The 25757-nt window shown below is 46.1% G+C and overlaps 3 protein-coding genes across 5 annotated transcripts in view; all 3 read right to left on the bottom strand.

Annotated features, from left to right (window-relative positions):
* Positions 1 to 2284: 2284 nt before the first annotated feature.
* Positions 2285 to 8730, bottom strand: ugcg (UDP-glucose ceramide glucosyltransferase). 2 transcript variants are annotated; one of them, XR_011585696.1, is made up of 11 exons: positions 8449 to 8730; positions 7453 to 7597; positions 7124 to 7226; positions 6927 to 7028; positions 6715 to 6827; positions 6083 to 6261; positions 5910 to 5996; positions 5610 to 5717; positions 5322 to 5400; positions 2566 to 4483; positions 2285 to 2516 (listed from the first exon to the last, which is right to left on the bottom strand). XR_011585696.1 is itself a non-coding variant. In XM_070850956.1 (10 exons), exons 1-10 carry the CDS (start codon positions 8544 to 8546, stop codon positions 4313 to 4315), a joined length of 1185 nt encoding a protein of 394 aa, XP_070707057.1. In that variant the 5' UTR covers positions 8547 to 8730; the 3' UTR covers positions 2285 to 4312. The 2 variants fall into 2 exon arrangements, 1 of the variants encoding a protein (XP_070707057.1); XM_070850956.1 differs by having other exon boundaries at positions 2285 to 4483.
* A 566-nt stretch (positions 8731 to 9296) lies between these two features.
* On the bottom strand, positions 9297 to 11847 carry LOC139218927 (molybdopterin synthase catalytic subunit). 2 transcript variants are annotated; one of them, XM_070850675.1, is made up of 5 exons: positions 10595 to 10724; positions 10327 to 10440; positions 9947 to 10103; positions 9559 to 9682; positions 9297 to 9489 (listed from the first exon to the last, which is right to left on the bottom strand). In XM_070850675.1, exons 2-5 carry the CDS (start codon positions 10436 to 10438, stop codon positions 9388 to 9390), a joined length of 495 nt encoding a protein of 164 aa, XP_070706776.1. In that variant the 5' UTR covers positions 10439 to 10440; positions 10595 to 10724; the 3' UTR covers positions 9297 to 9387. The 2 variants fall into 2 exon arrangements, 1 of the variants encoding a protein (XP_070706776.1); XR_011585686.1 differs by lacking the exons at positions 9297 to 9489; positions 9559 to 9682 and adding exons at positions 10821 to 10945; positions 11771 to 11847 and having other exon boundaries at positions 10079 to 10103; positions 10595 to 10730.
* Positions 11848 to 12129: 282 nt separating this feature from the next.
* Positions 12130 to 25757, bottom strand: part of man2a1 (mannosidase, alpha, class 2A, member 1) — an 18677-nt gene continuing 5049 nt past the window's right edge. The window contains exons 7-24 of the mRNA XM_070850631.1: positions 25543 to 25670; positions 25288 to 25461; positions 24599 to 24785; positions 23778 to 23955; positions 23505 to 23695; positions 19763 to 19960; positions 18599 to 18713; positions 18057 to 18124; positions 17110 to 17278; positions 16605 to 16841; positions 16222 to 16350; positions 16015 to 16129; positions 15781 to 15914; positions 15547 to 15688; positions 15290 to 15423; positions 14546 to 14737; positions 14186 to 14296; positions 12130 to 14079 (exon numbers count right to left, since the gene is read on the bottom strand). Coding sequence (XP_070706732.1) covers positions 13921 to 14079; positions 14186 to 14296; positions 14546 to 14737; positions 15290 to 15423; positions 15547 to 15688; positions 15781 to 15914; positions 16015 to 16129; positions 16222 to 16350; positions 16605 to 16841; positions 17110 to 17278; positions 18057 to 18124; positions 18599 to 18713; positions 19763 to 19960; positions 23505 to 23695; positions 23778 to 23955; positions 24599 to 24785; positions 25288 to 25461; positions 25543 to 25670 — 2761 coding nt within the window. The 3' untranslated portion in view covers positions 12130 to 13920. The remainder of the gene's footprint in view (positions 14080 to 14185; positions 14297 to 14545; positions 14738 to 15289; positions 15424 to 15546; positions 15689 to 15780; positions 15915 to 16014; positions 16130 to 16221; positions 16351 to 16604; positions 16842 to 17109; positions 17279 to 18056; positions 18125 to 18598; positions 18714 to 19762; positions 19961 to 23504; positions 23696 to 23777; positions 23956 to 24598; positions 24786 to 25287; positions 25462 to 25542; positions 25671 to 25757) is intronic.

Below are 25757 nucleotides of genomic sequence, written 5' to 3'. Positions count from 1 at the left end.
ATTTTACTCCTGTGGTTGAACGTTTCGTGGCTGCGATCTCGACCTTCTTCGGTGCCTTATTTTTCTGAATTATTCTGCTGTTTTTGGTTTTTTACGTGGCGTCGGGCGGCGTTTCGGTGGCGGGTCGCTGTGATTTGACTTTGGATTCGTTTGTACAATTTTTTTCACAATTATTTTTCGTTATGCGTCCTGTCGTAAGTTTCTATTTTCGGGAAGGTTTTTTAAATCATGAATGTATTTATACTGTAACAACATGCTAAAGCTTTCGACGACGCCCACCTGTCGTACCTGTGTGTGTGTATTTATACGTGTGTGTACATATCTGTGTGTGTGTGTGTGTGTGTGTGTGTGTGTGTGTTAAACTAAGCTGTGATTGGTTGAACTTCAAATGTCCCACCTTCTTTTTTCTATTAAAAATATATTTAATTCAAATCCAGCTCTCGTTTTTAAAAATTATTTTATCTGAGAAAATAGAATCTTTTTAATTTCATTTAAGATTTTTGGTTTCAGTGATTTACGTTAAAGAGGAAACAAGCCACTAAAAACAGGAAGCTGCCTTCTGACCTCTGACCTTCTCGCCACGGCTGATTGGTTAAAATTTGGGATGGATTTAAGTGTGACGTGAAACGGCGGCAGCTTCGCTCGCTGCATTCGGTTTGCGTTAAGGCGCCCGCTCAGTGCTACAGCAAACTACGGAGGCCTAGAAGGGTCACGGATTTATTTTTCTCTGTTCATGCGAGAAAATGCAAAAGTTATCGTGCGTTAACGCAAAACAACCTCAAAAAAACCTTTGATGTTATGAAGGCCTTGTTTTTTTATTTGACTTGCTTCTGTTTTGTTTTACTGTTTTGATTCCAAAATTAATTCCAATTTTAACAAAATTGGAATTTTTATACTTTTAGAAACATTTCGTAATTTCATTCGGTAATTACGAAGTCTTGCAAAAATGGCGAGGGGGCAGAGTCAAACCAAGCCAAAGTTTGTGTGCCTTTTAATTGGACCAACTCATTCTCCCATTGTGACATCACTTCCTGTTTGAATGGCTTTGCAAACAGTTTTTTACTTCTCAGAAGAATTGAAGTTACATTCATAACATGAACCGTATGTTTGAATGTGAGTTGTTTTCATGTCTTCACGTGTTTCAGGTAACGTGACGCGTTGCGCTTGTTGATTGACTAATAACTTGTTTGACATCAAGTATTCTCATGTAGCTCCGCCCACTCCATCGGACCACACGCCAATCAATCAAAACACAGATCAATTACAGAACCTTTGAACTCACATTACTCTTTAAATTTCCCAGCATGTATTCCAGACTTTACGAAGCCTTCTTTGAACGCTGTTGCGTAACAAGTGTTGTTACGTTGTAGCAAATGTTCCCTGTGAGGTCATCTGTGACGTGTTACATGATTCCAGGTGACTTCATGAACAGAACATGTGTAATCTTAACTACTGCCACATGTTAAGAACTTGTTAAGAACATGTTATCTTACATATGACATGTTACTCGTTACAGATGAAATACTTTCTATGTTGTTTCACTTCCATGTAAATGTGAGCATAATTACACAGAAGTTTTAAAAGTTATTACTTGTAACACACACATCTAATGACTACATGCTAAAATACAAGTAAGCGGTTCAGACAACGGATGGATGTTAAACTGTAACGTTACTGTCAGCATGTTAGAACTAACACGCTACATGTCTGTTTTCTTCAATACTTATTCCACTAATCATGTTTAGATTTAACGGCTGTTACGTGTTGCAGATGTCATGTTTACATGAACACATGTAACAAGTCTTGCTTGTTTACATGTTACATAGTTGTTACATGTAATTAGCGTGTAACATTAGCGTTAGCTGAAACACGAAGTCATGAAAACATACGAACCTGTTTTCTAAAAGTGTGAATCCTCGTCAGACGTCGCTCTTTAAAACTGTTTCACTGTTTATCTTTTATGCTGATGAATGTAAAGTCCTTGTGGTGCATTGTGGGAGCAGGTGGGACTGATAGTTATTATATTTAATCTGATTATTATATCTAATTGTTTTATTATGGAACCAGTGCATGGGGGGCGGTGGGGGGGGTGTCTGTGCTTGATTCAGAAACATTTCTAGTTTTATTCTGAAAGTGTGACAGGAAGTTGTAGCATGAATCACTGAATAAATACTTCATCTGACAACCAATGGCTAACTTTGGTTTCTACGGGCTCCGCCCACAGTCCATCCTCCCAGCCAATTAGATTGCAGAAAATTTTTTACAAACACATAAAAAGTTCAGCTTTGAATGGATAAAACTTTATTGTTCCTGTGTAGACACAATCCTCAACTGTGATTGGTCGCTTCGAAAACTACAGCAGATACTTGTAATTTAAAAAAAACAGCAAACAAATACGAATCCTACTGATCCTATTGGACGACGGCGACGGGGGCTCGTCCGACTACAGATGATGTCATCAACCAAACTCCCCGTGGCTACGCTAACAGCTAAGGGCTAACACTAAAGCAACACATCTTTAAAAATCACCCGCGATATCTCTCTCTCTCTCTCTCTCTCTCTCACACTCACACACACACACACACACACACACAGTGTTTAGACTCTACAAAACAAAAAAGGTGGATTTTTTTTCTTTAATTTTGTGGGTTTTTTTGGTCCAGTGTTTTATTTGATGTTTTGTGAATCACATGAAATGTTGAGACCTTAAACGTCAGAATACTGGAATTCATTCAGTGCTGAAGTCTTTTTGGGGAAAAAAAAACAGAAAAAGAAAAAACTGAAAAGAAATTTGTTTCATGAATCAACAAAAATCCTCTGATCCCATTGGCCTGTTTATTTGTGGCTACAGAAGCAAATTCACTAAAGAAAAGACATATTTTTTTGTCTTAATTACGTCTGAGGGCTCCTTTTATTTTGTATCTAGTTTGTAATCATGAGATACGAATGTCGTAACTACAAAACAAAGATCCGGTAAAACAAATTCATTTTTGTTACAATTAAGAGACACTTTTTATAGTTCTTGGTTACCGGTGTCACGACTTTGGAAAAACATCTCTCGTAAATATGAGATCTTTATTCATAATTACGATTACGATTTTATAATCACGCCAAGAAATTCTTGTTGAGATGTTTCACAGCATTAAGATTTCATTATCAGATCATTTCTCAATTCATCAATTCTGAAATTCATATATACACTCCTATAACTGGAGTTTTTAAAAGCACAAGTCTTCTCTCAAAGACATTTTCTAGATTTTGGAATTATGAGAGAAGAAATATTGATGAAAAAGCCACTTTTCTAATCTCTAGTTTACGTTTCGTCTTCTGCAAAATGACAAAATTCATCCGAAGTGACGAGAAATGTCATCTGACTTCACGCTCTCTCCTCATTGGCTGATTGTTTTCACATTAGTTTTTCTTTTTAACTCACAGCTGCACAGATCAATGCTTTTATTTCATATCTGAGACATTTTACAGAAACTCAGAAAGAAGAGAGACGTTTTCTTGTAATAAAACTGAAATGAATCATTGATATTAAATATTTCTGATTCACCTGTTTGAACCAGCAGCTCAGACTCCCCTGAGGATCTTTTACTGAAACCTTAAAATCGTTCTTTAAAATGATCGAAACAAGAAAACGTCTCCAGTTAGTTTTTCTGCTTCTGTAAAAAACACTTAAATTTTTTAGCCTCTGTTGGTGAAAAATAATCTGCAGGTTCGTTTTTCTGTGCAAAAACGATGGAAGCAAACATCACGTGAGAAGATTGTGATCCCCGTCTGTATTTAGAGCAGTTTGAGTTTGGGAACTTTACAGAAACGTTACAGACGAGAATCCACACGGCGAGAAAAGATTTTGCTCATAGAAATTCTGTTGCGAATCTTTCAGGATTCTGTTCTCCCTTCAGATTAGTTCACGTTTTTTGCTCCATAAAGAAAAATTCTAAATCATGAAACAGGAAAGCTGAAGCCGACAGGAAACGGGAAATCAGCCAATGAGGAAAGAGGATTCTGACTGCTCTCTCCCGATTGGCTGATCAGACGATTCAGTGCGACGCGTCACTTCCTCCCACCTGCTTTTGTTTTGTTTCTGTCTCCATCCTGCGCTCTCATTGGCTTGTTCTGGCATCATTTAGTTTTAGCACCAAAAGGAACATAAATAGATAAAAACACACACACACACACACACACACACACACACACACACACATTAAAACAAACTGTTTTTCTCATAAAAAAAAATAATCGTCAGTCTTTTTTCTCCCTCCGTTCATCCTGAGGAGGGCGAAGGTGCTGCCGGTCGCCGTGGTAACTAGACGTCGAGAATCTCCTCGGCGGTGCCGCCGCAGCGCAGACGGTAGCGGCCGGTCCTCCAGCTGATGGTCGGGTCCCACAGAGCCGACAGGAAGATCTGGACCGCCATCGACTCCCTGATGAACCAGCCGACGGCGAAGTCCAGCTTCGAGAAGCACAGGGGACCGCCCTGGTGGTGATGTCATCCATCAACAGCCAATCAGACACAGGCTGAGAAAACCTAAACTACACCTGTGAGGACACACAGCCATATGCCCCTCTCCTCCACCTGTCCTCCACCTGTCCATCACCTGTCCTCCACCTGTCCATCACCTGTCCATCACCTGTCCTCCACCTGTCCTCCACCTGTCCATCACCTGTCCATCACCTGTCCTCCACCTGTCCATCACCTGTCCTCCACCTGTCCTCCACCTGTCCATCACCTGTCCTCCACCTGTCCTCCACCTGTCCATCACCTGTCCATCACCTGTCCTCCACCTGTCCATCACCTGTCCTCCACCTGTCCTCCACCTGTCCATCACCTGTCCTCCACCTGTCCATCACCTGTCCTCCACCTGTCCTCCACCTGTCCATCACCTGTCCTCCACCTGTCCATCACCTGTCCATCACCTGTCCTCCACCTGTCCTCCACCTGTCCATCACCTGTCCATCACCTGTCCATCACCTGTCCATCACCTGTCCATCACCTGTCCTCCACCTGTCCATCACCTGTCCTCCACCTGTCCTCCACCTGTCCATCACCTGTCCTCCACCTGTCCTCCACCTGTCCTCCACCTGTCCTCCACCTGTCCATCACCTGTCCTCCACCTGTCCATCACCTGTCCATCACCTGTCCTCCACCTGTCCTCCACCTGTCCATCACCTGTCCTCCACCTGTCCATCACCTGCCCATCACCTGTCCTCCACCTGTCCATCACCTGTCCTCCACCTGTCCATCATCTGTCCTCCAGGTAAAAGGAAGCTGTCTTTTCAAAGTAAAAGCACAGCATTGTGTGGAAGGTAGTTACCTGAACTCCAGTCAGCTGGATGTAGTCAGATATAAACCAGGCGAGACAGTGACACATGAAGAAGACCATCATGTCCCACCTGCAGCGCACACACACACACACACACACACACACACACACACACATTAAAACAAACTCCTGCTTTAGTAGAAACCGAACCGAGGTCACATCCTCCCAGCATGAGGAGATGGAGATGAAGATGAAGAAGAAGAGGGCAGAATAAACCTAATTAACTAAACACAGACAGGAAGTCAGACGCCTGCTCCTGCCCTCTGATTGGCTGCGTACCTGAACACGTGATGAGCAGCCCAGCCAATGATGAGGCTGGCCAGGAAGCACTCGGAGACGGGCTCCAGCACGGTGCCGGGCAGCATGTTGATCCTCAGCTTGGTCCACCTGAAGGTCAGTAATTCATATGATCATATTACTAAGAACGTCTGTAAGCAGACGACCGGAGAAGTAACTCATTTAAACACTTCTGATATCAGGAAACATTTCAAACATTCAACTACAGACATCAGAAAAATTACACTTCATTTAAATGTGAATAACAAAAACAGCCAATCAAATGAAGAGTTCTGAGGTCACCTGATCATACGGGACTGGAACTGACCAATGGAGTATGAGCCAGAATTCTGCAACGCCACCTGTGTCGCCATGGAGAACTTCCATCCTCTGAGGAGTCAGAATCACCGGCTTCATTTAACCTCTGATAAACACATAGCAACAAACTACAGGCGCTAACGCGCTAACATGCTAACCTGTCAGCGATGGCTTTAGCCATGAAGTAATCCTCGGCGATGTACTGAGCGAAGGCGACCAATCCACCGGCCTGATCCAGCACATCCTTCCTCATCAGACACGACATCCCCGTCACGCACTTTATCCCCGTCACGTTAGCAGAGATGTAGGAGCGAGGGTGGGACGTCCCAAAATACACCTAACAACAGGTTAGCATCTGTTAGCATCACTGAAGCTAACACTTTAACACTGAGATGTAGGTTAGCATTAGCTCCTGGAGCAACAAAGCTGGGAGACATTATAGAGTTTAATGAGTTCCCACACAGCTGGGAAATTATCATGTTAGCATACAACTGCTAACAGCTGAGCTGAAGGAATAATAGCATGTCAGGTGTAACCAACATTAAAAAAGAAAATACACGTATCATGTCACAGCAATGTTAGCACTGACTACTTCAAAAAGACTGCTTAACATCTGGAATAGCTGGTAACATTTGAGTATATTAGCGCTAAAACGCATTGAAAGACATAACTTAATACATTAGCATTAGCAATAGCACTGGTATCTGGTTGCTAAAAGTTTTGCTCCAGTCTTGTGTGCGCACCTGGAAACCAGTCAGCAGAGTTAGCCTTGTTAGCTTGGTAGCCTTACCTGTTCCAGTGTGGCGGCGAAGCCTTGGCGGTCGGCAACATAAGGCAACCCATGGACCAATCCCACCTTCTCTGTCATTTGATTGGTCAGATCTGTCAGGGTGTCGGCTTTCACTGCCACACAAACACACCCGGCGTTAGCATCAGCAAAAATGACGAACACGTCTTAGCACGTGACGCCGGAACTAAAAGCAGAAACGTGACGTAACCGACCTCTGATGCCGCTGTCGCAGATCCACACCAGGCCGTATTTGGCGCCCTCGTAGCCCGGCATCAGGTTGTTGATCTTGGGGTTGATTCCAACTTTCTTCCCCCCTGAGAAGCGAAGAACAGCATTAGCTGCTAGTGAAGGTCAGCAGACACAAACATGGCTGCTTCCTGCTAGAGAACACAGAACAAACGTTCCTCACCGATGAACAAGCGAGCGTCCACGTTGGGATATTTGCCCAACAACTTTTTACAGACGTCGACGGCCGGATCGTCCTGATCCTGAACGCACAGCAGGATCTCGTACTGCAAGACACAGACTCAGCTTACTTAGACTGCAGGGGGGGGCTGGGGCAGTCAGGGGGCAGCTGGGGCAGTCAGGGGGCAGCTGGGGCAGTCAGGGGCAACTGGATGTTGGTCAGGGGTTGTTTGATGGTTGTTGGGGCAGTTAAATCATATTCTGGGGTAGTTTGATGGTGGTCAGCAGAACATACATGATGGTCAGGAGCAGTAGTTGGGTAGTTAGCGTCACCTTGGGGTAATCCAGCGTGAAGAAGGTCTCCAGGTTGGAGATCAGGTTCGGGTCGACGCCCTTCAGCGGCTTTAGCAGAGAAACTCCAGCCAGCTGCACGAACGGCTGCTTGACCTCCGACCTCTTCTTATGCAGGTGGAGCCGCCTGGAGGACACACAGAGGTCACAGAGATCATCAGAGGTCACAGAGGTCACAGAGATCATCAGAGGTCACAGAGGTCACAGAGATCATCAGAGGTCAGAGGTCACAGAGATCATCAGAGGTCAGAGGTCACTGAGATCATCAGAGGTCACAAAGTTTTTAATTTGCTGTGTTTGCACCACGAAAAGGTGGTGGAAGGATCAGGGAGGACTGACGCTGAAGTTCATTCAAAAACCTTAAAATCAAAGGATTCATGTGCTACTGCGTGGTTTAGATTAATGCCGAATTAAAGAGCGACTCGTAAAACTTCAACCAGCTCTTATTGCTACTTACGGCCACGCGACAACATCGGCCGCTGACCAAAACATCATAAAATCACCAGGTTTTACAACGTGACACGGCGTCAACAGAAACAGGAAACCCGTGCGACTGAGGCTGACGGACCGTAGCGGAACAGAGTTACGGAACCTCCGATGCGGATCTGAAAGAGGAAATAAACCCGTTTCAGCTGCCTCAGAAACGGCCCCAGTTGATAAAAGATCAATTAATTGGTTCAACCCGAGTTTAGGGGGAGCCTCACGGACCCCCGAGTGAACGGAAATTAACTGGCAGCTAACCGGCTAGCGGTTAACCAGGAAAACGCCCCAGAACACAACCGCTCAGACACGGATGTTCAACCGGCTGTTACACTCTCAGAAGCCCGCTTAGAAACCCAATTTATGTCATTTGTATGTTTAATCCAGCAAGAGACACAGACATCAGAATACAGGAGGAACAGAGAGGACGCAGGGCGTCCCTCCGCTAGCTGCTAGCTGCTAGCTGCCCTGAGTTAGCCTAGCTTAGCGGGGACTCACACATAGATGATGGACATAAAGTGCATGAGCCACAGCACGAAGAACAGGATGAAGCCGAACACAGCGAGTCCCTGCATGGCGACGTCCAGCAGGGCCATGGCGGCCTGTGGGGGCCGCCGGGGCTGCGGGCCGGCTGGGGGTCACACGGGCTCGGGAGAGAGTCGACCAGCTGACCGGCCTCGGAGTGGGACCAATCGGAGGACCGGTGTGTGAGGGACCGACTCTGGGTGCGACGAGCTCGGCGCGTCCAGGCCAGCGATCTGGGCTCCGGGGGGGTGGGGGTGGGGGTGGGGGGCAGCGGGGACCAGTCCGAGTCAGGAGCTCCGGTAGCGGGGACACAGAGGCCGGCCTCGGCCTGGCGGTGCTGCTCTCCGGGTCACGGTGCGAGCATCGGGGGTTTGACAGTCACCAGACCGGCCGACGGTCAGCTGACCAACCAGGGGCGGGGGGGGCGGCGGCGGGGGGAACAGCGGAGGGGCGTGCGTAGCAACAGCGAGCACGCCTCTTCCGGCCACCTTCACAATAAAAGCCTTGTTTTTAAAAACCTGAGTGATCAGCTGAACTTTCTAAAAACGGATTAATAATAAAGGAAATAAAAAAGGATGTAAAGATCATTTAAATAAAGAATGAAGAAAACACCCCACTCAGAAAGTGAGTTTTTCTTCAATGGGAGTTTGATTATTAATCAGCCCCCCCCATCTTTAGTTATTGATTCCACCCTGCTAACGTGTGTGTGTGTGTGTGTGTGTGTGTGTGTGTGTGTGTGTGTGTGTGTGTGTGTGTGTGTGTGTGTGTGTGTGTGTTGACGTCTCACTCTGGAACGAAAACACGTCAGACGACCACAAAGAGAAAGGTAATCACAGCAGTTTTATTGATCAGCTTTGATAATAATAAAAGTCCTTTCTTATTGATCAGGATCAGTTTCTTCCCACTGGTGCATCAAATGGTCTCTGTGGACGATGTGACCGGTCGTTTACTGTGAGCGCCCCACGAACACTCTGCGTTCTCCTTCCAGCTCGACTCCTGAGTGTCGTACACTTCCTGTCAATCAGAATCACACAATCGATAACCAGTCTGACCGATAACCAATCAGCCCGATCGATGGGTTACCTTCTTCCAGATGGGGACCGAGGCCTTCAGCTGGCCGATGCCGCGCTGTATCGCCTGCTGGGCGTCTTGGCGATGAGGAGACGAGATCGCCATGACAACGCTGGCCTGACCCACCTCCACCCACCTGAGGAGGAAGATCACAGGTGAGTCTGAGCCTCAGACACAGCGTCCAGAACTTTATTGACACAGACAGAGCTGCTCCGGAACTTTATTGACACAGCCCTCTGTTACAGAGGCTGACTGGATGCGTCTGACGTCTGAGGGACAAGCACTACTGAGCATGTGCAGTGACACACAAACCAGGAAGTTAGAGAATGCTTTAGTTCCATGAGCTCAGCGGTTGATTCTCATTGGCCGGACGCAGTCGCTGAGTGACACGTGTTCTGACCCGAGCCGGTGGTGGACGCAGACGTGCGTCACCGTTGGCCAGCACCCTCTGATGTCAGCACACAGCTTCCTGAACTCTGATTGGGCCATGGACTCGTACGCCTCGTACTCCAGACCAATCACCTTCCTGCCGTCCACCTCGTCCTCACGCGTTGTACCTACACACACACACACACACACACACACACACACACACACACACACACACACACACACACACACACACACACACACACACACACACACACACACACACACACACACACACACACACACACACACACACACACACACACACACACACACACACACACACACTATTTAAGGTGGAATGATGTTTTCTATCATTCTGCTGTTGTTGTAAATAAATAAAATGTGAACCTATAAAAAGTGAAATGGCTCCACAGGAAGGGCTGCTGACGGCGTTCACCACTTCCTGTACAGACAGCCAATCACGGCTCAGCTTGAAGACGTCTCTCCGCTCCTCCTCCATCTCTGAGAAAAACAACCGGAGGTCACGTTCAGCGTCGCACCAGCAAGGAAACTGAACACCCCCCCCACCGACTGGTGTCACTGTCTGCAGCCCATACAGGTACCCTCCACCTGGTCTCCACCTGTCCACACCTTTGATTGGTCGTCAGTCTCTTACCGCCTGACTTTATCCTCCGCTCAGCGGCGGCACCACAGCCACCTCGTCCCCGTCTCCCAGAGTCACCACCTGGTCGCCGATGGCAACGTACTCCTGACGGACCGCCAACACCACCTGATCCTGCAGAGCAGACAGTCTGCACACACACACACACACACACACACACAGAGTTATGTCATCACTTGACGTCACAGACGCGGCGCGATGACAGCGAACATGGCGTTACCTCGGGTGTCGCCGTAGCAACAGTCTCCACAGGTCCTGGCTGCTGATTGGTGTTGGCACGGCGGCGATCTCCTCCTCCTTCACTCCGGTCAGCTCAACGCTCTTCGCAAAGAACAAGACAAACACCTGCAGAAGAACGACGAGAACACACAAGAACATCAATATAATGTTAAAATGAACAGTCCTGTCCTCCGCCTGTCCTCACCTGTCCTCCGCCTGTCCTCCATTGTCCTCACCTGTCCTCCGCCTGTCCTCCACCGTCCTCACCTGTCCTCCGCCTGTCCTCCACCGTCCTCCACCATCCTCACCTGTCCTCACCTGTCCTCCTCCACCTGTGCTCTACCTGTGCATGTTTCTTATTCCTCCACCTGATGTGACCCGCAGACTAACCTGCTGCCTCCAAACCCACCTGGACTCTGGATTATCATCAATATTAATGTAGGTAATGATATCCAGGCTGTGATCAGATGATCAGAAATGGAAAACAGAGGTATGAATCATGAACACTAAGCCCATTTCCAGCATATTTCTCACACTATTTGACTTGTTACTGATGTTGGCCGTTTTGCACATGATCGGCCTCCACGTGCCCTCAAGCAGCCATGACACATCGATACAAGGTCCTGCAGATCTCCCTTTGGAAATCTGCAACTTTACACGTTTCCTATCTTTGTATCTAAAGTGTATCTAAGCAACAGGTAAAACTGATCAGTTACATTAAAACATAACCTGACTTCAATTCGGTGTTCCTATTACTGACCAACACACGAGTAAACACACTTTTCAAACGTTCGTGTGTCTCAGGTAGGCGGTGTTTTCACGTTCGTTGCTCCGCAAAGCGCTGTTAAATTAAGAGGAAACCTCAACGGAGTCTGGCTTCAGCTGCCTCTAAACGAGCCAGCGTCGACATCGTCAGAACTTGCTGTTGTACCGAAGCGCCGGAAGACTCACCTGAGCAGTCATGGGGAGTCCGCAGAAAGCTTCCTGAGGTGAGTGAAGCTTCTCGTCTGTTTACCAGCTGACTGTCACTTCCTGCTCCGCTGCTATTGGCTCTCTCCTCATGACGCTTTACGGCGGCAGGCTAAAAACAAAATGGCGCCTTATCGCCACCTGCTGGTGCGGAGCGGAAACGACACTGTAAAAAGCCCTGCGCAGGAAGCTGCTCTAACTGTCATAACGACCGCCGCGAACTGTGTCAGGACTCTGTTGGACTAAAGTAACATTTTGTTGTTATTTTCAGTGACATCACGTCCTGTCTCTCAGCTGATTGGAGAGTCTCGTTAGTAAAAATACAAACTGCCCACAAAAAGGAAATTAAACAATAATTTATTCTTGGATAAAAACCAGAAATTTGCCCCGAAATGAAACGAGAAAGTAAAAAGACACTTTTGATCTTAGTGTGTTTCAGTGACGCCCGTTCACAGTAAAACAGAAAAACACATTCACCCTGACACACCTGCATTCATTTAACACACACATTAAACACACCCACCAATCAATCAATCAATGAGCAGACACAATTTACCCACAATTCCACAGTCTTCTATGAAACAGAAAAAACTTCACATCATTGAAAAAGTGACATTAAAAAAATAAAACAGCAGTAACAGGACCCCCCCCCCCCAACTATGACTGACAGTCACCATGGAAACACACACACACTTTAAACATTCATTAAACTCGAGCTAAACACTCGTTTGGTCCCTTTTATTGCCGTGGTAACACGTTAAATTTCAGTTTTTTCACAGCTGATTTCCTTCATGAAGAAACAAGGTGTCCTGTCTCACCCGTCGCCTCACCTGTCGCATAGATTCTGTCTCTAATTTGAAGATAAACGGAGGAAGAGTTTAAATATCATGTTCTTAGTTTAAACTGGTCTGTTCTTAGTCTAAAGTGGTCTGTTCTTAGTTTAAACTGGTCTGTTCCGGTCTAAACTGGTCTGTTCTGGTCTAAACTGGTCTGTTCTAGTTTAAACTGGTCTGTTCTAGTCTAAACTGGTCTGTCCTTAGTTTAAACTGGTCTGTTCTAGTCTAAACTGGTCTGTTATAGTTTAAACTGGTCTGTTCTAGTCTAAACTGGTCTGCTCTTAGTTTAAACAGGTCTGTTCTGGTCTAAACTGGTCTGTTCTAGTATAAACTGGTCTGTTGTTAGTGTAAACTGGTCTGTTCCGGTCTAAACTGGTCTGTTCTAGTCTAAACTGGTCTGTTCCGGTCTAAACTGGTCTGTTCTTAGTTTAAACTGGTCTGTTCCGGTCTAAACTGGTCTGTTATAGTCTAAACTGGTCTGTTATAGTTTAAACTGGTCTGTTCTAGTCTAAACTGGTCTGTTCTTAGTTTAAACTGGTCTGTTCTAGTCTAAACTGGTCTGTTCCGGTCTAAACTGGTCTGTTCTAGTCTAAACTGGTCTGTTCCGGTCTAAACTGGTCTGTTCTAGTCTAAACTGGTCTGTTCTAGTCTAAACTGGTCTGTTCTTAGTTTAAACTGGTCTGTTCCAGTCTAAACTGGTCTGTTCTAGTCTAAACTGGTCTGTTATAGTTTAAACTGGTCTGTTCTAGTCTAAACTGGTCTGTTCCGGTCTAAACTGGTCTGTTCTAGTCTAAACTGGTCTGTTGTTAGTGTAAACTGGTCTGTTCTAGTCTAAACTGGTCTGTTCTAGTCTAAACTGGTCTGTTCTAGTCTAAACTGGTCTGTTCCAGTGCAACATGAACAGACTGTTTCCCCACAAAGAGACGAGCTACGAACAACGAAGTCTAAAAACACATCTGCGTTTTTATTCAAACTTTTTCTAAATCTTTTCTTTTCTGTGTTTCTTTCTTTTCTTCTCGTCTTTCCCTTTTAACCCCAGTTTTTCCCGCAGTAACAGAGAAACACGTAAATATATTCATGGTTTGATTCACAGCTGACTCGTTCACATGTTTGAAGCTTCACCTTCAGCCCATTTTAGTCTTTTTTATTTCCACTTTTACTTAAAAGTTGAATCTTTCACTTTCCCGTTTGACCTTTTCAGTGTTAATCCTTTAAATAATTACCCTCCGTATCTTATTTCCTGTCATCTGATTGGCTGTTGATGATTTCTGCCTCCGCTTGTTGCTTCCTCATTTTTCAGTCCAGTTCCACGCGGAAGGCGCTGATTTCCATTGGCCGCAGCCGAGTTATGCGCGGCGGCTGCTGTTCCGGTTCATCGTCCTGTGGCAGCAGAGTGAGAGCTGATGGACGGACAGATCGGAACCGGAGAGGAGAGAACAGGTCGTCCAGACTCACCTGGAGAACATGAAAACACAACAAATGTAGATGTAAAAAAATAACTTTAAAAAGTCAAACAAAAACAAATAAAAACAAAGAGGTGTGTGTGTGTGTGTGTGTCCACCTCCTCGTGCGCACTCCACGTGCACTGTAGCGGTGGCTCGGGGGCGGAGCTACAGTCAAAGCCCTTCCTGTGGAGGAGGAGACCCACTTCCTGTGACGGACTTCCTGTTTCCTGTTTCCAACAAATCAACAGACAGTTTGTTCTTCAGCTGCTTCTTTGATTTAGAACATTTTCTTTCTTCACTTTTTTTCTTTTGTTTCAATTTCAGTTTTTGTTATTATAACAGAGAAAGTCGCCATGGGGACGGCGTGAGGCGACGCTGCTTTCTCTAAAAAACGAACAAAACTTTGCTGCCTTTCAAATCTTTTTCAGCACAGAAACTCCACCAATGTTCCAGGTGTTTCCAGCTGTGGTTCTCACCTGTGCGTCCTCCAGCGTCCTCAGGTTCAGCAGGTGAACGTCACACGGCAGCGCTGAGCGCAGCGGCAGGAAGGGGCGGAGCTTTGGCATCTGGCCGTTGCCAGGGGTGACCAAGGTAATGGGCGGGTGGCAGAGAGAGAGCGAGGTCAGATGGGCGAGTAGTGACAGGTGTTCAGAGGCTGCGCCCACTTCCTGTCAAGTAGAAAAATGAAAAAAAACAAGAAAATACAAAACGACTTAGTAGGGATTCAGTTAAATCAGTTTCAAGGGCCCAACTCTTAAAAACAGCTCATCATCAATCCACCAATCAGAGCAGAGGAGCAATCAGCATCAGCTGTGTGTCACTGTTTCCGGGCAGAACTGCTGATAACACAGAGCTCGTGCTGAGGAACCACAGGAACAGAACCTGACAGGTGGAGAACCAGAGGTGGTGTCTCTGGGCAGAGTCCCACATTTATGAGTTTGATCAGAAGCTTCAGAGGCAAAAGAACACGAGAGTCAAAGAGACAGCTGAAGGATCTGTTGTTGCTTTGAGGCTGAAAAGTCTGTTTGTTTCCGTAGTAACTCGTCTGTGAGCGGTTCTGACGTCTAAATGACGTCTGTGGGGTGAAAACTGTGGCAGTGGGAGCGACTTTAATCAGAGATTTTTAGACGATTTTAAAGCTGCTCTGCACTCTGGTGATGATGTCACACAGTAGCTTCTTTCACCTGGGCCCGCCCCCTCACCTGGGCCCGCCCCCTCACCTGGGCCCCTCCCCTCCGGTCCTCCAGCAGCAGCTGGTACAGGCTGGCTGTCGGTTTGTTGTCGGTGACGCCCTGACCGAGGCCGCGGTTATCGTCCTGCTGCAGCCGCCGGTCCAACACCACCTCCAGCTCACCTGGACAGGTCAGAGGTCAAAGGTTACTACAGGTAAGAAGTCAGACCACAAGGAGGCGTCAAACACAAGAAAACGGATCAGATAGAAACAGTGCAACAGACGTCTAGGTAAACGAGGACTCACCTGGACTGAGCGAGGCGACGGCCTGACTCTGGGCCGACAGCAGAGACACACGAGACGCCGAGTCCTGCAGGAAGGACGCCGAGGTCATCGGGTAAAAGTTCGCCTGCAGGGGAAGCTTTGACAGGGTCCGCCGCTGCTGCATCTGTATCAGTCAGGGATCAATGATCAATAAGTAATCAATAATCAGTCAGTCAACTAACTCTGTGACATCATTAAAACTGTAACTCAATGAACCTGGAAACTGTTAAGGTCGGTGTAGAAACGGTTGCCGCTGGCAACGTCACTGACAAGCCGCATGACGAGCTCCCGGTTGGCCTCTGACCTGATGTCCACCATGTTGGAAATCTCCAGGGATCTCCCAGCATGCCCTGGGGCAGAGATATACAAGAGGCTTTTATTGTGAAATGATTGTTTGATCAGCCCGGCAGACTGAACCTGGGGCTCTGAACAGGTATCCTGGTCTCTCACCTTCCAGGTGGTACAGTCGGACTCTGTGTGTGAAGTGTCTGAAACAGGAAGTGATGTCAGAGAAGACTGGACCTCTGGAGACCCGAACCAGGGGGGACTCTGAGGACGAGTAGAGCTGCGGGGGAGGCAAGAGACACCAATCAGAGAGAGCCCTGGTCTTGGTCTGACTGACCTGGGTTCTGGTTCTGGTTCTGGTTTTGGTCTTACCTGGGCCCCGTCTTCCCCCGGCAGGAACAGGTATGCTCCGCTCTTGTCCCGGTTGGCTCCGGCTCTGGTACCGTACCAGAGAAACTGGACCTGGACCTGCCGAACCAGACCGGACTGCAGACGGAGCCTCTACATTTCAAAATAGAACAAACGCAGAAAATATAACGTTTCAGTCATTTAAGAAACTTTTGCTTTACAATAACAATAATATTAATAATAATTAATCATTAATAATAATAACAATAATAATAATGATAACGATAATAAGTTAATGATTATTTTATAATAATTAACAACTTTCATATTTTAATATTTTACAATGAAACTTTTATGTTGTTGTTAAATATCCTCCCTGGGCAGACTTTTAATTTGAAAAGCCTGACCTGCAGCAGGCCTGTTTCCTGGGAGCTCCATATTTGGATGTGCTTGTTGCTAAGCGACAGGCGGGCGTCTGCCTCGGGTCCTTGTGGGCGAGACACCTGAAAGTGTTCAGCCTGGACTGTTGGCGGGTTGCCGTGACGATGAAAGGTGTACTGAGTCCGGTGGGCGGAGCCAGCTGAGGCTTTGGTCACATGATAAACGATGAGTGACAGAGGAGGAAGTTCTGCCACAAAGTCGAGCTGGAGGCGAAAATATAAAGTTTAAAATGTCAGAACACACCTGAACACACCTGCTGTGACTCATTACTGCTGCTCAGCTGCGATTTGACAATCACTGATCAGGGGAGGGGCTTATCAATAACCAGAAATAAGACAAAAAGTGAAAGTCCAAATTACAAATGATAATATCATTATAAACGGTAAATTATTATAAACAAAACTCTGAGACAATGATAAATTACAGATAAAATATCTATTAACTAAAATTATTGATCAAATTGTTCTTCACCTGGAAAATGTCAGCGGATGCCCGGCTTGGCTCCGCCCACACAGCAGAGATCTGAGCAGCCATTGGTCGACCCGTTTCTGCATCAACAACATGAGCGTCTGGAGAGTCGACAATGACGCTGATGACAGACGATCGGAGCTGCTCGGTCGGGTTAAAGATGATCAATGACCTGAAACACAAACAATAAATAATCAATAACAACACAGAGACTACAGCCATGCTAGCAGCTCATCAGCATACTAACACACTGCCAGCAGGTATAATGTTCACCATCTTAGCTTAGTTTATTTGCCTGCTAACATCAGCATGCTAACATGCTATCAGCAGGCATAATATTCACCATGCTCACCATTAGTTTAGCCTGTTAGCATGCTAACATGCTATCAGCAGGCATAATATTCACCATGTTCACCATTAGTTTAGCCTGTTAGCATGCTAACATGCTATCAGCGTGTATAATTATCACCATCTTTCTCCTCGTCTGCACACAGAAATAAAACTAACACCCACATTTACTACGATTTGTCTTTAAAGCCGACAGTTTTGGACGTTATGCTTATGATGCTGCGGTGACTTCCTGTTTACACAGCTGGTTGCTCCTCATTGGATGGTCATGCAGATGTCTCCTAGCAACAGATTTACACATCAGTAACTCCTTCACTGGCTGACCTCATTCAGCAAAGACAGATGGTGTTTACACCAGAGTTTATGTTGGAAAGAAGATATTTAGTGTTTAATGAGTAATTGACTTGTCATTTTAACCCAAACACCATCTATTCCTAAACCCAACCCAGTGGTTTTGGTGCCTAAATCTAACCAGCCTGCCCCTGAAACAGTTTCTAACAAACAGTTAGAAACTAGTTAGTTGTAACTGACTCAGACAGAAGAAATCAGACAGTGAGCCATTCTAATCCTGCCTCTTTCCTCCGTAAGCCCCGCCCCCTCACCTGGGCTCCCCACTGAGCGTGAGCGGCGTCTTCTGAGGCAGGGCATCCTGCGCCGAGATCACCTCGTCCTGGAAAAGGATCACAGTATGAAGCTCTGAGGGATCACCTGTCAGGTGTACCTGTCCTGTTAGCCATCTGTTAGCCGCCTGCTGGGTTAGCTATCTGTTAGCCGCCTGCTGGGTTAGCCATCTGTTAGCCGCCTGTTGGGTTAGCCATCTGTTAGCCGCCCGTTAGGAACCTTCTTTCAGGCACTTCAAAGCTTCAGCGCTCAGCAGTGGCAACTAGAATTTACTGAATTTTGTCGTAGAACAAAACGTGAACATTTCATCAGCTCAGAAGAAACGATTTCAGACCTTGAACCAAAAATGGAACACATCATAATCATATTGTTTCAGACATGCGTCGTCATAACGCTGAATCATCTCTACGTCTGTGTTATAAAAAACTAAAACATTTAGAGATATAATCCTGCATGTTTGTACAAGCATTAAAAATATTCTGCATTGGACAACTGTGAAAAAGGTGATAGGGTCAAAGGTCACCATTTGCAGGAAGGGTTTTGATTGGTCGTGGTGGTATTGGCTCTTGTCCAATAGGAGCAGCCAGTGGGCGGAGCTCTGCAGCACCTGGCGCAGGTTCAGGATGGAGTGAAACAATCTGTAAAATAAAATGTATTTCAGTTCAAACTGTTTTCTTCTTCCTGCTCTCACTTTACTTCAGCTTTAATCATAAAAGAGTTCTGATTTTATTTTGAGGGAAAAGCCTCAAAAACTGTATTTTACAATCAAAACTTTACAATACAAATCCCACAACTTTACTTAAAACAAATCAACATGAATAAACACTACACTGTAAAACACAACGTTAATGATACGTTTATCAAATGGGAATGATGTGAAATTAATGTTATATGCTAATGCTAAATGAATGGGTATGATGGGAAGCTAATGCTAACTGCTCACACTAAGCGAGGTGGTACCTGTTACCGTTGCCAGTGGCGACGCCGTCCTTCAACAGAGAGCATGGAGGGACAAATGAGACAAAAAACATGCTAACGCTAAAGATGCTCAAGAGTTCTTCGCGCTACTACAGTAACATTTGTTATCTGCAAATGAACTAAAGGATAATTTTTTAAAAATCTGATAATCTGAAAATATTTACAATAAAAATGTTTATAAAAGGTAAAGTAATAATTAAAACGTTTTAATTCAACAAAACTCTTGATGTGTTTACCTATGGTCATGCTAACACCTGCTAATTTTTACCTGCTAACTTCTTCTTTATAATCATGAACACGTCTACGTTAACATCATTTTTTTACACACATTTTTTCACTGAATAACGTAAAGAAGTTGGTGTAGTCTGACTGCATTAAACTGTCAAATAATTTTTGTGTTGTTAACCTTTTACTCTCCACCCTGCTAAGATGCTAACAAGCTAACCAAAAACTCTGATCTGCTAATTGTATCCCTAGATGCTAATGTGCACACATTCAAATGCTAACATCTCACAGGAATCTTTATTTATTGACTTTTTTTCCTACTTTACGCTAACTTGCTAACATCTAGCTTCCAACTGCTAATGGCCATTTCCCAACTTTGTGCTAACATGCTAACATAATAATGTCTAAGTAAACTAACTTATTCTATAACTTCTGAATGTGCCGACATGCTAACAGGCTAAGGGAGCTAACACGAAGCATCCACCTGGTGCCATAGTCGACCACCACAGGGTCGCGGGCGGTGCCGGTAACGGCGTCGTGGTGCTGGAAGAGAGCCAGGCTCCGCCTTCCCGCCGTCAGACGCTGGAAGTGTTCGCGGGCGGGGAAGTCTGCGACCAGACGGCCATCACCATGGAAACGACGCATTTCAGCCAGCGTCAGGCTGAAGAGGATTTCTGTCGCTCTGTTGGACAGAAAATGATCATCTATGAAATATTAACGTGAATAAAAAAATAAGATTTTGGTAAAAGAATGAAGAATGGGACAAAATGGGGAAAGTAGAAAAGGAAATGAACCCTTCAATAGCCACCATAGAACACGCCAGAGCAAATCTTTACACTTTTACAGGCCGCAGTGCCATTTTCTGGAGCATTTTTAATTTGCTATACATCAATACAACCTTTATATTCCAAGTTTTAATAATACAGTCATATGAAAAAGTTTGGGCAACCCTGACAATTTCCATTATTTTCATTTCTAAATCATGAGGTGTTTGGATCAGCAATTTCATTTTGATTTATCAAATAACTGATGGACACAGTAATATTTCAGTAGTGAAATGAGTTTTATCGGATTAACAGAAAATGTGCAATATGCATCAAAACAAAATTAGACAGGTGCATAAATTTGGGCACCCCAACAGAAAAATCACATCAATATTTGATAGAGCCTCCTTTTGCCAAAATAACAGCCTCTAGACGGTTCTTATAGCCCCTAATCAGTGTCTGGATTCTGGATGAAGGTATTTTCGACCATTCCTCCTTACAAAACATCTCCAGTTCAGTTCGGTTTGATGGTTGCCGAGCATGGACAGCCCACTTCAAATCATCCCACAGATTTTCAATAATATTCAGGTCTGGGGACTGGGATGGCCGTTCCAGAACATTGTACTTGTTCCTCTGCATGAATTCCTGAGTAGATTTTGAGCAGTGTTTTGGGTCGTTGTCTTGTTGAAATATCCAGCCCCGGTGTAACTTCAACTTTGTGACTGATTCTTGAACATAATTCTCAAGAATCTGCTGATATTGAGTGGAATCCATGCGACCCTCAACTTTAACAAGATTCCCAGTACCAGCACTGGCCACACAACCCCACAGCATGATGGAACCTCCACCAAATTTTACTGTGGGTAGCAAGTGTTTTTCTTGGAATGCTGTCTTCTTTTGCCGCCATGCATAACGCCCCTTGTTATGACCAAATAACTCAATCTTTGTTTCATCAGTCCACAGCACCTTATTCCAAAATGAAGCTGGCTTGTCCAAATGTGCTTTTGCATACCTCAAGCGACTCGGTTTGTGGCGTATGTGCAGAAAAGGCTTCTTCCTCATCACTCTCCCGTACAGCTTCTCCTTGTGCAAAGTGCGCTGAATTGTTGAACGATGCACAGTGACGCCATCTGCAGCAAGATGATGTTGTAGGTCTTTGGAGGTGGTCTGTGGGTCGTCTTTGACCGTTCTCACCATCCTTCGCCTTTGCCTCTCTGATATTTTTCTTGGCCTGCCACTTCTGGCCTTAACAACAACTGTGCCTGTGGTCTTCCATTTCCTCACTATGTTCCTCACAGTGGAAACTGACAGCTGAAATCTCTGAGATAGCTTTTTGTAGCCTTCCCCTAAACCGTAACATTGAACAATCTTTGTTTTCAGGTCATTTGAGAGTTGTTTTGAGGCCCCCATGTTGCCACTCTTCAGAGGAGACTCAAAGAGAAGAACAACTTGCAATTGGCCACCTTAAATACCTTTTTCTCATAATTGGATGCACCTGTCCATGAAGTTCAAGGCTTAATGAGCTCACCAAACCAATTTTATGTTCCAATTTATCAGTGCTAAGTAGTTACAGGTATTCAAATAAGCAAAATGACAAGGGTGCCCAAATTTTTGCACAGCCTATTTTTCACATCTGATACAATTTCATACAACTTAATATTGCTACACTAAAAATCTTTGTCTGGAAAACACCCCATTACTTAGCTTTTATTAGAAAATGAATGGCATGCCACTGTGATCGTTTTCTGTGCAGACAGAGTAAATTATTATGCAGCTTCAGAGGGGTGCCTAAACTTTTTCATACGACTGTATGTCCAGACTTCTGTCCAGACTGACTAAAGAAATAGCTAAAAAGTGCAATAAACCATCAACAAGTGAAAATCATTTTTTCCTACACATATTTTTCTAAATAAGAAAACCACGTGATAGTTCATGTTCACAGCGTGATGGCGTCCAGTGAACACCCGACGTCTGGATTAGAACATTTTTGTTGTGTTCGCTTTATACTGGATTTCTGCAAACACATTAGTGGAAGGAAGCGGCGCTCTGGGACACGTTGAGTGTGACATGAAAGTGTGACTCCTCGGGTTTTATATGCCAAAAGAATTATTGCTCTGTCTGATTTGGTTGCAATTCTACCGACAGTGAAAAATAGATATGTAATGGGAGCGCCGGCGTTAAAGGGTTAAACTAAACACCAAAACAAAAGAACAAACATTTTAATAAATAGATTCTGACGAACTAAAGAGATTTTCCAAAATAAAAGAAACTAATAATGTAATAATAAGCTTCTTTCTGTCGGGGGGGTTCACCTGAGAGATACAGGTGAGGGGGTACCTGACTGATACAGGTGAGGGGGTACCTGAGAGATACAGGTGAGGGGGTACCTGAGAGATACAGGTGAGGAGGTACCTGAGAGATACAGGTGAGGGGGTACCTGACTGATACAGGTGAGGGGGTACCTGACTGATGCAGGTGAGGGGGTACCTGAGAGATACAGGTGAGGGGGTACCTGAGAGATACAGGTGAGGGGGTACCTGACTGATACAGGTGAGGGGGTACCTGAGAGATGCAGGTGAGGGGGTACCTGACTGATACAGGTGAGGGGGTACCTGAGAGATACAGGTGAGGGGGTACCTGAGAGATACAGGTGAGGGGGTACCTGAGAGATACAGGTGAGGGGGTACCTGACTGATACAGGTGAGGGGGTACCTGAGAGATACAGGTGAGGAGGTACCTGAGAGATACAGGTGAGGGGGTACCTGACTGATACAGGTGAGGGGGTACCTGAGAGATACAGGTGAGGGGGTACCTGAGAGATACAGGTGAGGGGGTACCTGAGAGATACAGGTGAGGAGGTACCTGAGAGATACAGGTGAGGGGGTACCTGACTGATACAGGTGAGGGGGTACCTGACTGATACAGGTGAGGGGGTACCTGACTGATGCAGGTGAGGGGGTACCTGAGAGATACAGGTGAGGGGGTACCTGACTGATACAGGTGAGGGGGTACCTGAGAGATGCAGGTGAGGGGGTACCTGACTGATACAGGTGAGGGGGTACCTGACTGATGCAGGTGAGGGGGTACCTGACTGATGCAGGTGAGGGGGTACCTGAGAGATGCAGGTGAGGGGGTACCTGAGAGATACAGGTGAGGGGGTACCTGACTGATGCAGGTGAGGGGGTACCTGAGAGATACAGGTGAGGGGGTACCTGACTGATGCAGGTGAGGGGGTACCTGAGAGATACAGGTGAGGGGGTACCTGACTGATGCAGGTGAGGGGGTACCTGAGAGATACAGGTGAGGGGGTACCTGACTGATGCAGGTGAGGAGGTACCTGAGAGATACAGGTGAGGGGGTACCTGACTGATGCAGGTGAGGGGGTACCTGAGAGATACAGGTGAGGGGGTACCTGACTGATGCAGGTGAGGGGGTACCTGACTGATGCAGGTGAGGGGGTACCTGAGTGTGGCCTCCAGCGTCCTGTCGAGCCGCTTATAGAACGGTCTGGAGGTGAAGTATCCGCTCCAGTAGTGGTCGTCTCGGTCAGCGTAGGTGAAGAAGTCGCCGCGGAGTGTCGGCAGAGTCGTTCCAGCTGCTCCCAGACGGCGATGAAGAGCGCTGAAGTAATCAGAGAGTGTCCCGAAACGAGCCTGAGAGCAGACGGGAGACTCTGACCTAAATCTACCTTTGGGGTTACTTCCCCGCTCCCTCCCAGGTGTCCCAGGTGCTCACCTGGATGTGGAGCTCCGGGTGATGCTTGAAGTAGTCGAACAGTTTCTGGTAGTTGCTGAACTGAGCGTCCCACTCGCTTGACTCCACAAAACGAAAGTCATCGCCGAGCGGGACGAGAAGAACTGGAGAGCGAAAGAGACGAGACTTCTGACGGTACTGGTCCAGGAGGAGGAGGGCTCTGATTGGACAGACAGGAACAGCTGGTCACCACTCTCATACTCACCTGAACACCTGAACACTCAGAGCGAGTAGTTCAGTCAATAGTTAGTATAAACAGGAAACACAAAGATCAAAGTTACAGAACTCCATTTAAAAAGTCAGCTGGTTTAAAGGGTCCCTCCCCTGTTTCTCCCCATGATCCTCTCTGTCCACATCCTGGTGTGTGAGTGACTGGTAGGTAGTAAAAGTGTTGGAACTGGTCCAGTAGATCACCTCAGCCAGCAGACACCAAACGGGCTGCAATGGCTGCAACGTGATCCTTTGGGACAACTGCACCTGATCACAGTAGGTCCACTAAAAGAGCTTGTTTGATCCACTGACAGGCTCAGAGTGTTATTCTAAGTGTGTGACAGCATCATGGAAAGGATCCCTACAGAGAGAGACCTGGAAGATCCTTTTGGTTTAACCACAAACAGGACACACACCAGACTACATTCACTAAAACAGGGATTTTAGAGCTGCTGCCTCCATCAGTCAATCATTCTTTCAAAAACTTCACACTTAAAACAATCGTAGATATTTTTTATTTTTATTTCATTGTCATCATTATTAAAATAATGAATATTTAGTAGATGGTATATTTGGCCCTGCCCCCTTCTTACCTCTCCTGGACGTTCTGCTCTGTGATTGGCTGAGGTGGTTTCCTCCACGGACAGAAGACCCGCCCCCCCGGCAGGCGGTGGAAATCAAACTGACAGCAGACCGCCGGGTTCGGGCCACACGTGTGCGGCACGTCGTAGCTGTAGAAGGGCATCATGTGACAGGTGATGTCACTGCGGGGGGAGGAGTCTAATACACAGGCAGTGGGCGGAGTCAGAGAAACACGTCATCGTCACAAAGATGAAAGATTTTAGCCCAAAATGTACATAAATTCACTCTTCAGTAATGACCAAGTCCGTCAGGTGATGTCGGACGTTCTTTTGAAAGAAGAGTTATTAAAGAGTTCTTTTCTAACAGATGAGTGAATCTGGAACATCACACTTTAGTTTACTGAAGCTTCACTCTGATTATTTCTTCTATTGTTGTAGAATTAAAGTGTCTGTAAGTCTGTGAGAAAAGTTCTTACTCAAATTAACAGTTTAAAAAGTTCTAAATAATATTTTATTGTCTAATATTGTTTCTGTACTTTTCTTCATGTTTTGTTTTCTCAATTTATTGATTTATGGACTTTAATAAAATGAGTTCATTTAATTTAGCCTTATTCTAGTTTTATCTGAGCAGGAAGCCTAATAACTCTAATTTGTTCCTGCCCCCCCCCCCCCCCCCCCCCCCCCCCCCCCCCCCGACCCACCCCAGCTCTGTCGCCATAGAAACTCGAGGGTCTGTTGCCGGGCGAAGTGCTTCTTGACGGCGTAGTGAACTCTCTGGATGACCATGTTGTGAAGCCCCGCCCCCCTCAGCAGGTAGGTCATGGAGGGGGAGTGGCCAAACGGGTCCACGGCCCAGCCGCTGCTCGGCTTCACACCTGCACAGAGAGGCGGAGGTTAGAGCGCCGCCGCGCCGCCGCGTGACCTCACACAGTGAAAGGACGGGAGGAGGTGAGAACCGAGGTGTCTCTGCATCCACTGGTGGCCCTCGATCAGCTGGTCCAACAGCGCGAAGTAGTGAGAGTTCGCCTCGTCCGCCATCACCCAGCCGCCCGTCACCAGCTCCAACTGCCCCGCCCCCACCAGACTGACCAATCAGAGAGGGGGAGGAGGGGAGGAGACAGAAGAATACACTGTTTAATGTTAAACTACTACAGAACATAATGAATAAAAT

This window comes from Pempheris klunzingeri, chromosome 19 (assembly GCF_042242105.1).
Source record: "Pempheris klunzingeri isolate RE-2024b chromosome 19, fPemKlu1.hap1, whole genome shotgun sequence".
Taxonomy (NCBI): Eukaryota; Metazoa; Chordata; class Actinopteri; order Acropomatiformes; family Pempheridae; genus Pempheris; species Pempheris klunzingeri.
Note: the sequence above shows the minus strand (reverse complement) of the source record. Positions and strands in the feature narration are given on the sequence as shown.